The sequence below is a fragment of the Arachis ipaensis genome, chromosome B05 (assembly GCF_000816755.2).
Source record: "Arachis ipaensis cultivar K30076 chromosome B05, Araip1.1, whole genome shotgun sequence".
Lineage (NCBI taxonomy): Eukaryota > Viridiplantae > Streptophyta > Magnoliopsida > Fabales > Fabaceae > Arachis > Arachis ipaensis.
In genome coordinates this window covers 134,100,963-134,112,423 of record NC_029789.2, presented here as the reverse complement: position 1 = coordinate 134,112,423, position 11,461 = coordinate 134,100,963, and the positions used below count along the sequence as shown (strand labels likewise).

At 35.2% G+C, this 11,461-nt stretch overlaps 1 protein-coding gene across 1 annotated transcript in view; it reads left to right on the top strand.

Annotated features, from left to right (window-relative positions):
• The window catches only part of LOC107644272 (LEAF RUST 10 DISEASE-RESISTANCE LOCUS RECEPTOR-LIKE PROTEIN KINASE-like 2.4), an 8,709-nt gene extending 5,396 nt beyond the window's left edge, over positions 1-3,313 (top strand). Inside the window, exons 2-3 of the mRNA XM_016348107.2 lie at positions 1,523-1,558; positions 2,016-3,313. Of these exons, the coding sequence (XP_016203593.1) occupies positions 1,523-1,558; positions 2,016-3,121 (1,142 nt within the window). The 3' untranslated portion in view covers positions 3,122-3,313. The remainder of the gene's footprint in view (positions 1-1,522; positions 1,559-2,015) is intronic.

The window sequence follows — 11,461 nt, the reverse complement described above, 5'->3', positions numbered from 1 at the left end:
AACATCATATTGACAAAAAATAAGCTAGTAAATAATTAAATAATAAATTATAAAATTATTTATTATAATTATAAAATAATACAATGTTAAAATTTAACTATAGATACTTGAATTAAAAGTTATTTTCTTTTTCTTTAAGCTTAGGCTATTTTAATGGAGTTTTGGAATAATATCAACATAAGAGGGCATATTTGATAGGTGTAATAGAATTAGAGTAAAAGAAAAGTAATGAAATTAATTGAAATAAAAATATATAAAATTATTGTTGAAAAAATGACGTGAGAAAGAAGAGGGAAACGTATCTTGGCGGTAAGGAAGGGTAAAATGTTGGCACATTGTGTGTAAGATGATTCTCAAAGTGTGCGTGTCATTGGAAGTGAAGGAAAGAAAGAGAAGTTTATGGGCTTGGCTCATCTGTAGTTTTTTTTTTAGGCCCTACAGAGAGTATAATTGTCTAAAAAATAATTTTAAAATTAAGTTAAATTTTAGAAAAAAATTTAAATGTAGAAAAAATTAATAACAAATAAATTTTTTTTACCTAAATCTTATAGATCAAAAATTCAATTTCACTTAAAATATCAATTTTTTTCTAATATACCATAACTTTCAGGGTAATGCATATACAATATAGCTCATGACTAATTTCCTACGCATTAAAAGGTGAACTCATCAGACAAGATTACGAATTAGACAGTTAGAGATACTTGAGAATCTATTCCTAACAATCTAAAAGAAAATAATAATACATACAGTGTCATTTACTAGACATATAATTATAAATAGAAAAAATAAATAAATAGGTCTCTAACTTTTTAATTTGAACATATATAAATCTTTTACTAATTAAAAATACAAAATCGTTTCTAATTTAAAAAATATAAGATATTTAATTCTCTCCATCCAAAATATATAAAAACAAATCGATCGTCCAAAGAGATTTAGATGTCTCGCATTTTAAAAAGTAAAAGATGCTTTTGTAATTTTTAATTAATCGATGACTTATTTATTTTCGAAATAAAAAAGCAAGAACTTATTTATCATTTACTCTTATAAATACTTTAAATGGTACCATATCAGTTCAAGATTTCGTTGAACTAACCATTACTCCTTTAATTTCATAACAACTTTTCAATAAATAATATATTTTGGTATGGATAGAAAATATCAGAAACAAATAAAATTACATTGTTCCCATATGAATAAATTTAATTGGTATACCTTATATTTATTGTGTCGTTTTTGATAAAGAGAAAGTATATAATTACAAGGAGTAGAAAAAATAGGAAAAGGATAATATTATCTAAATATTATAAACAAAATTTCTTGGCACGGGCTAAGAATGAAGCTGCCACGGAAAGAAATTACTTAGTAGCCTTCATTCCAGTGATATACATATATTTATGGACTCAGGAAGGCGTTGTGTACTTGTGTGGACTAAAAGTATAGGTGATTATATGTGCAGAATGTTTTGCTTTGGGTATTGAACTTAATTCTGCTCTTGGTCTCACTGTTATTGTTGCAGGTAATGGCTGGACCCGGCAAAAGAAGGTCATTATTGGTAATACATCCAAAGGTTTCCTTTCATATTTTTCTTTCATGATGTTTCGTATTATATTGGCCAGAATATATAGAAATCATTAACTCTTCACTGAATAATCGTGTGTTTATTCAATGGATAAACAAGTGCTAAGGTTTAAGAACATTTTTCTTCTTTTGTTAGGTATGAAAAAAATTTACATTTTTATATCCTTTACAACACTGTTATCTTAAATTGGAAATAACAAGCAAAATCAAATATCAGTTACTTTGGGATTATTGCTTAGCCTTCAATATGCATGGGAATAGACAATGACTCTTTCATGATCCGAACATTTATATTTTACATTTTTACTACGGCATCTGTCCACTTCAACTGTTTTTCAATTGTTCACATTAACCATGAAATGGTTTTTGTCAATTACAAACCAAACATCATAACTTTCCCTCTTATTCTTTAATTTTTTGCTAATTAACAGGTGCTACAGCAGCTGCAGTAATTGCAGGATTGTTGAGTATTTGTTATTTTATCTACATGTTACCAAGATGGCGAGAAAAATACTGCTTTCCAACAAAGGGTAACCAAGATATTGAAACTTTTTTAAAAGATCATGGAGTGTTAACTATAAAAAGATATAAATTTTCTGATGTGAAGAAAATGACCAACTCCTTCAAAGTTAAACTAGGACAAGGTGGTTTTGGTGTTGTATACAAGGGAAAGTTATCCGATGGTTCTAATGTGGCAGTCAAAATGTTGAATCCATCCAAAGGAAATGGTAAAGAGTTTATCAATGAGGTAGCTAGCATTAGTAGAACTTCTCATGTTAATGTTGTCACCCTTTTTGGATTCTGCTTTGAAGGTCGCAAGAAAGTTCTTATTTATGAATTTATATCAAATGGTTCCCTTGACAAGTTTATTTACAGAAAAGAAGGAGTTGAAACTACTACATTGTTGAGTTGGGATAAGCTGTATCAAATTGCCAAAGGGATAGCTAGGGGGTTAGAGTACTTACATAGAGGATGCAACACTCAAATTTTACATTTTGACATAAAGCCACATAATATTCTTTTGGATGAAAATTTTTGTCCTAAGATATCAGATTTTGGACTAGCAAAACTTTGTCCAGGGAAGGAAAGTCTTATTTCCATGTCGGATGCTAGAGGAACAATTGGGTATATAGCTCCAGAAGTTTGGAGTAGACATTTCGGCAAAGCTTCTAATAAATCTGATGTTTATAGTTACGGAATGATGCTTCTTGATATAGTGGGAGGAAAGAAGAACATTAATGTAGAAGGGAGTCAAACAAGTGAGATATATTTTCCTGATTGGATATACAAAAAGCTTGAGCAAGGCACTCAATTAGGACCTGAAGATGGAGTGGTGGCAATAGAGGAAAATGAATTGGTTAAGAAAATGACGATTGTGGGTTTATGGTGTATTCAAACAGTTCCAAATGATAGACCTACAATGAGCAAAGTTGTAGAAATGTTAGAAGGCAGCATAGATTCCATAAAAATGCCACCAAGACCTGCTCTGTCTTCTCCTGTAAGATCAATTTCAGAATCTTCTACTTTGTTAAATTAGTACATCGCATTATATTCAACACTTTGTCATTGAGCACCATGCAAACATTGGTTCTTGTGTGCATTCACTAAGATACGTTGATCTCGCTGCCTTGAGCAAGAATGTTATTTTTGAAATTTTCACATTAAAGGGAAGGAAATAATAATAATAAAATAATTGGCTTTGCAATGCTATGAGTGTTACTACTTGTTATGCTTTTGCTTCTGCTCTTCCCACACATTAGTTGTGATTGGTTCTAAAAAGATGACACGAACATTAAATAGACTTAAAGATTATGATTCGTGGACAGAGACTGAATGTTTGATGGATCAATAAAAGAGAGAAACAAAATTGTCCCCAAGTGCCAACTGATTCATATCCTACATGAATCTAAGATAACACTTTGCTAAGACCAAAAAGGAATAGAATTTCGTTGGAGCGTGATGCATCAACTTCAATACAAATCATCTTCATTTAATTTTTTTGACTATTCACAAACTACAATCTACTTAGTTTTCCCTAATCCATAGTCTACTCCCTAAATTGAACTTTCACTTTATTCTGACAAGAAGATTGAAAAACAATTACCGGAGGGAATCGTGGTCATTATTAGAGATTATGCATATTATTATCCCTTGTATCCATGCATGCTAGAATCGAACGAGCGAGTTAGTTATGATAGATAACAAAATTAGAAGCAATAGAAATATAGAAGAGTGTCCTTCAGCTGACATATATAGCTGAAAACATGCCATGCAGATTTTATTCTGTTTTTATTTCCCATTGTGTTGTAACAAACTCTACCTTATTCTTGCAATGCAAGCATATCGATTTTCTTCACTCTCTCTTGTGATTGTGCAACTTCAATAGGGTCACATTCCTTGAGAACATAAAGCTTAGCCCAAAAAGCTGCCTCTGGAAACATAATTATAAGATTACCTTAATCATCCATGAATCAGGAAGCAATAAACTCACTTATAGGAAGGGCAGTCAAGCAACAGACCTCCTCTCTTTAATGGGAAGAACTACACTTATTGGAAGGAAAGATTGAAGATTTTTATCCAATCAGTAGATTACAGACTCTGGAAAATAATCTTAGAAGGTCCTCAATTCCCAACCACCACAGGAGCTGATGGTGTGGTCTCTCTCAAGGGTGAAGCCAGCTGGACCGAAGAAGACAGAAAAAAGGTAGAGCTCAATGCCAAAACTATCAACTTGCTTAACTGTGCTATCAGTTTCGAGAAATACCGACGGGTATCAAGATGCACAACGGCAAAGAAAATCTGGGACAAATTACAAGTCACTCATGAAGGCACAACCCTAGTGAAGAAGACCAGAATTGACTTGCTAAACAGAGAATATGAGATGTTCACAATGAAGGAATGAGAATCAATTGATGATCTGTTCGAAAGATTCGACATTATCATCAATGGCTTGGATGCTATGGGAATAACGTATCCTGAATCTGTGCTTGTGAGGAGAATTTTGAGAAGTCTCACAAAAGAGTGAAAAACTAAGGCAATAGTGATATCTGAGAGTAGTGGTCTTAATTCCATGACTTATGATGATTTGAGAGGAAACTTACTTGCATTTGAAAATACTTATTTGAAAAAAGATACTAAAAGAAAAGGAATAGCCCTCAAATCTGTTACTGACCCCCTGGATGATGAATCCAGTGATTATTCTTCTGAAAATAAATTTGTTTTGTTTGCAAAAAAATTCAAGAAAATTGTGAAGCTCAAGGAAAGGAGAAAAGGAAGCGGTTCAAGGAAACCAAGAAAAGATTCCAAAAGAAGAAGGGACTCATGGCTTCTTGGGAAGACTTGGAAAATGACTCTAAAGAAGATGAAGAATCAGAAACCAAGTCTCAAACCTGCCTCATGGCCGATCACGTAGAGCAGGTAGTTTTTTATAACCCTGACACTGAAGATCTTCATCTCATGATTGACCATCTTTCTGAAAAAATCAAATGTTTCCTAAGTGAAAACCAAGATCTTGAGTCTCAAATTGAAATTTTAAAAGCTAAAAATGGTTTTCTCAAGGATAAATTAAGGGAGGCTGAAATTGTTGTTAAACTTATTGAAGAAAACAAGCAGTTAAAAGCTCAACTTAAAAGTTGTGAATACCACCATTCTGTAACAGCAAATCTGAATTATTTTGAAGAAAATGAGTGGCTGCATAAAGAGATAAAAAGACTTAAGGAAGACTTAGCCAACTTTGCACAAAGTTCAGAAAATTTAAATTAACTCTTGGCTAGTCAAAAACCTCTTTATGATAAAGCTGGTTTGGATTTTCATGAAGTTATAAAATCTGTTGAAAAACCTTATTTTGCAAACATAGCTTCATCTTCAAATGATGTAAGATTTCAAAACCCAACAAGCTTTGTGAAAACAGCAACTCATAGATTTTGCAGATTTTGCAATCGGAATGGTCATTATCATATTCAATGTTTCTTTAGTGAAAGAATGATTGGAAATAAAGTTTGTAAAATTGTTTGTGATTACAATGGATTGGGACAAAGAAGGTGGTTTAACGTGAAAGGATCCAAAAAGATTTGGATACCTAAGGTTACTTGAGCTTATTTTGTAGGTTTGCCTAGCATCCAAGCGAAAGGACAATATGTGGTACATGGATAGTGGATGCTCTAGGCATATGACCGGAAAGGCAACCTTCTTCATAAAACTTTATGAATATGATGGAGGGTTTGTCACATTCGGTGATAATGGAAAAGGAAAAATAGTGGGCATTGAAAAAGTTGGTAAAAATTTTTCTTCTTTTATAAATGATGTTCTTCTTGTTGATGGTTTGAAGCACAATTTACTAAGCATTAGCCAATTATTTGATCTTGTGTATTAGGTTATTTTTAGAAAATTGGATTGCTTAATTATTTGTGAAAAATCTCGTGAAATATTGTTTGAAGCTAAAAGATGCAACAAAAGTAACATGCTTTACCTCACTTGAATCTGAAAAATGGTTATGGCATAAGAAATTAGGTCATGCAAGCATGTACCAAATTTCTAAACTTGTTAAAAAGAACTTGGTGAGAGGAATTCCCAATATTAAATTTGATAAGGATATTACTTGTGATGCTTGTCAACTAGGCAAACAAGTAAAATCCTCTTTTAAACCTAAAGATGGAATTTTCACCAAGAGGCCATTAGAAATGTTGCATATTGATCTTTTTGGTCCAACAAGAACTCAAAGTTTAGGAGGTAAACATTATTGATTGGTGGTGGTGGATGACTACTCTAGATTCGGTTGGATACTTTTCCTAGCTCATAAGAATGATGCTTTCCATGCTTTTTCAAATCTTTGCAAAAGAATTCAAAATGAAAAGGATTTGAAAATTGCCCACTTGAGAAGTGATCAAGGAAAAGAATTTGAAAACCAAGATTTTGAAAATTTTTGTGATGATTTTGGAATTGCTTATAATTTTTCATGTCCTAGAACACCTCAACAAAATGGGGTAGTTGAAAGAAGGAATAGAAGCCTTCAAGAAATGACTAGGGCTATGCTTTGTGAAAATGAGGTTCCAAAATTTCTATGGGCTGAAGCTGTAAATATAGCTTGTTATATTTTGAATAGGATTATCATTAGAAAAGGGTTAAAGAAAACTCCTTATGAACTATGGAAAGAAACCCCTCCTAATCTTAAGTACTTTCACATTTTTGGATGCATATGTTTTGTGCTTAATAATAAAGAAAATATTGGAAAGTTTGATCCAAAATCCTATGAGAGAATGTTTATTGGATACTCCACCACTAGCAAAGTATATAGAATTTACCTCAAAGAACATAGAACCAAAGAGGAATCCATACAAGTTTCTTTTTGTGATACTAACTCAATTCCTAGTGTTGTGGTAGAAGATGATGCAGGTTGTGAGGATATGGTGAACCAGGAAGTTAGTGAAGAAAATCCCAAGACTGTCCCAAGTGAAGATTCTGTCCGCCCAGAAATGTCTCATCAGGATGGAGGAGACATTTTCATTTTGTTTCCTGAGCCAGTAAGAGAATCCGGAACAGATCAGAATGATGAAGCTCATCAAGGCAGATCCTTACCTCCAAGGCCAAGAGAATGAAAATTTATGAAGGGTTACCCCCATAATTTTATCATTGGTGATCCTTCCCAAGGCGTGACCACTAGATCCTCAAGCAAAAAGCAAGCTGATCAAAGCAACGTTGCTTTCTTGTCCCAATTAGAGCCTCTAAACATGAAGCAAGCCTTAAAAGACCCCTCTTGGGTCAAAACCATGGAAGAGGAACTTGCTCAATTTGAAAAGAATGAGATTTGGACACTTGTACCTAATCCAAATGGTAAGAAGGTAACGGGTACTAAGTGGATTTTTAAAAATAAATTGGGTGAGGATAGTAGTGTTGTTCGTAACAAGGCTAGATTAGTGGCTCAAGGTTACGATCAAGAGAAGGGTATAGATTTTGATGAGTCTTTTGCCCCAGTAGCAAGAATGGAAGCAATTAGATTGCTTCTTGCCTATGCTGCCCACAAAGGGTTTAAAATGTTCCAAATGGATGTCAAATGTGCTTCCCTTAATAGATTTATAGATAGAGAAGTATTTGTGACCCAACCCCCCGGTTTTGAACAAAAGAAATTTCCAAATCATGTTTTTAAGCTTTCAAAGGCTCTTTATGGCCTAAGACAAGCTCCAAGAGCTTGGTATGAAAGGCTTAGTGCCTTCTTGTTGGAAAACCAATTTCAAAGGAGAACCACCGATACAACTTTATTTATAAAAGTATCAAATGATGATATTCTTCTTGTTCAACTTTATGTGGATGATATAGTGTTTGGATCAGCCAATGAATCCTTGTGTGAAGAGTTTGAAAAACTCATGACTAGTGAGTTTGAAATGAGTTTGATGGGAGAACTAACATTCTTTCTTGGTCTCCAAATTAAACAAACTCCTATTGGCATTTTCATTCACCAAGGAAAATATGCTAAAGAATTAATCAAGAAATTTGGCCTAGAAAGTTTCAAACCTATGGGAACACCAATGCATCCAAATACTAAACTTGAAAAGGATGAAAACGGCAAAGATATGGATGAAACACGGTATAGAGGAATGATTGGTTCACTTATGTATCTTACCTCCTCTAGGCCGGATATTGTCCAAAGTGTGGATGTATGTTCAAGGTTTCAATCTCACCCAAAAGAATCCCATCTTTTAGCTGTCAAAAGAATCATTAGATACATTAAGGGAACATGTGATTATAGCTTATGGTATCCTAAATCTGATGACTTTTGTGTAGTAGGATTTTGTGATGCAAATTACACGGGAGATCGGGTGGATAGAAGGAGCACATCCAGAATGTGTTGCTTCCTTGGAAGCTAACTTAACATGTGGTCAAGCAAGAAACAAGCCACAGTTGCTCTATTCACAGTCGAAGCTGAATATATATCTGCCTATGTGTGTTGTTCACAATTAATTTGGTTGAAAACTCAGTTGGAGGATTACAAATTGAAAATCAATAGCATATCCTTATTTTGTGACAATATGAGTGCAATTAACATTTCAAAAAATTCTGTTCTGCACTCTAGAACTAAGCACATTAAAGTTAGATATCATTTTATTAGAGAACATGTGCAAAAGGGAACTATTGATAATTTGTAAAATCCGAAGAACAGCTTGCTGACATTTTTACTAAACCCTTGTGTGAAGATAGATTCTGCTCTTTGAGAAACAGTTTGGGAATGTTAGAATCGAATTCTGTTGTAAATTGTGATTTTTCTAATTCTGTTTGGTTTTGTCTCGTAGGTTGGGAGGAGACAAATTGAGGATGTGATGAACATGCCAGGATACAGGGGGAGATTAAATCTGATATTAATGATCTTGGGCCCAATCAAATCTTCTTTGATCTTATCCATGACTCTGGCCCGTTTTGAATTCCTTATTTTTTAAATAATACTTTTTGGAAAGTTATCACATCATATCTTGTGGGAAGGAGTTCTTGTCAAACATAATCCTTTCCCATACCTCTTCCCTTGATTCAAGGAACAAATATCTCATTTCTAATTTAAAAACCTCCCTTGATTGATAACCGTGTCATTAATGGTCCATTACTCACATAATCTTCTCTCTCCACTTAGCATTAAATGCTATTGTAACCTCCCACCTCTCTCCAATCTCTTCGGCCACTCTTTCATCTTCCCTCTCCTCTCTCCACTCTCATAACATGAAAAAGAAGGTGGTTCCTAAAAGAAGTAGCCAAACTCCACTCTCCAAAAATCCTCCATTTTCTTCTACTCCTCAAACACATACTCACATTCACATACATTCTACTTCCTCTTCATCTCCTTCATCTTTCTCTCAGCCAACCGAAACCATGAGAAGAAAAGTTATTACCCAGAAAACTTCATCTCGAAAGAAGATTGGAAAGGAAAAGGAACCTGTTGTAGAAGAAGAAGAGGAGTCACAATCTTCTCTACCTCATTCACCACCAAGAAAATCAACCCCTCACCCCTCTGGCCACAGCTCTCAACGCGCAAAAGGCTACTCTCTGCGCAACACTCGGGAACGGCCAAACTTGGAATCTCTTGATTTCAAAAACAAGTTCAATAAGGGGCATTCTCATTTTGATCCGGGCAGATTTAACTCTTGTGCTGCATATAAATTTCACAATCAAGTTCTGGCTAAACGTCACCTATGTGATTCTCACATAGTAAACTTAGAGGCGCTGACTGCAAAAGGCATCAACTTTGCCACTCTGTTTGATACCCTGAAGTAGACCCCTTTATTTCATATTCAGAAGCCTGTTTATCCATCACTGGTTCGCGAGTTCTATGCAAACATGGTGTATTTTGACGGAGCAATCCACTCATATGTCAAGAGGGTTCACTTATCTCTGAACAGAGAAACCATCAGCGCTGCATTGGGATACACAGATGAAGGAGCGACTGCCTACATGACTAGAAAGTGGGATTCACAGGTTGGGGTCACATATCAGATTGCTCTGAATCGAACCTGTGAAAACTTCTCTGCCCTGGATGGGACGGTTTCGACACATAAAGCTCTTGGACCCGTAAGAGCGCTACTTCACAGAATCATCAATCACATCTTGATGCCTCAGAGTGGTTCCTTCCAAAGAGTAACTGTTTGTGATACCTTAGTTCTTTTTACAATCCTTACTTCTTCTCCTATTTCATTTGCTTATTTAATGGTGTGTCACATGTGGGAATGTGTTCGCAGTGACAAGAAGGCCAATCTGCCTTATGGCATTTTTCTTACATGCATATTTGAATATTTTCATGTTGATTTAACTAATGAGCATGTAGAAAACAAGGTTTCCACCATCAAAGAAGGAGGAGTCTCTGGATCTGTGAAAAGTAACAAAGGGAAACGCTCCATGCCCTCTGAACCTTCAGAAAGTGATCTTGAAAGTCGTCATACTGAGCCTACAAAGGTTGCTGATTCCATCAAGGACGTTCTAACTGAATTTTCAAACATGTCAAATCTGATGGTACACTCATACAAAGAAGCTCGCAAACAAGCTTATGAGAATGAGAAGGCTTGGAAAAAGTTCCATGCGCGAATAAATCTGTTGCTCGACAGCTTTGAAAAGGACATGGGTGATGCAGATTGGTACGCGGAATCGTGATTACACTTTAATTATGTAAAATTCATTGCTCTTTCTTTCCCTGGAAATGGCGCCAAAAACATGATGCCAAGACCATGGTTCACAACTCCGTGTAACTAACCAGCAAGTGCACTGGGTCGTCCAAGTAATACCTTACGTGAGTAAGGGTCGAATCCCACGGAGATTGTCGGTATGAAGCAAGCTATGGTCACCTTGTAAATCTCAGTCAGGCGGATATCAAATGGTTATGGAGTTTTCGAAAATAATATAATAAAATAGGGATAGAAATACTTATGTAATTCATTGGTGAGAATTTCAGATAAGCGAATGGAGATGCTTTCGTTCCTCTAAACCTCTGCTTTCCTGCTATCTTCATCCAATCAGTCTTACTCCTTTCCATGGATGGCTTTATGTGATACATCACCACTGTCAATGGCTACTTTCGGTCATCTCTCGGGAAAATGATCCAATGCCCTGTCACGGCACGGCTAATCGTCTGGAGGCATCACCCTTGTCAATGGCTTCATCTTATCCTCTCAGTAAAAATGGTCAACGCACCCTGTCACGGCACGACTATTCATCTGTCGGTTCTCGATCATGCTGGAATAGGATTTACTATCCTTTTGCGTCTGTCACTAACGCCCAGCAATCGCGAGTTTGGAGCTCGTCACAGTCATTCATTCATTGAATCCTACTCAGAATACCACAGACAAAGTTTAGACCTTCCGGATTCTCTTGAATGCCGCCATCATTCTAGCTTACACCACGAAGATTC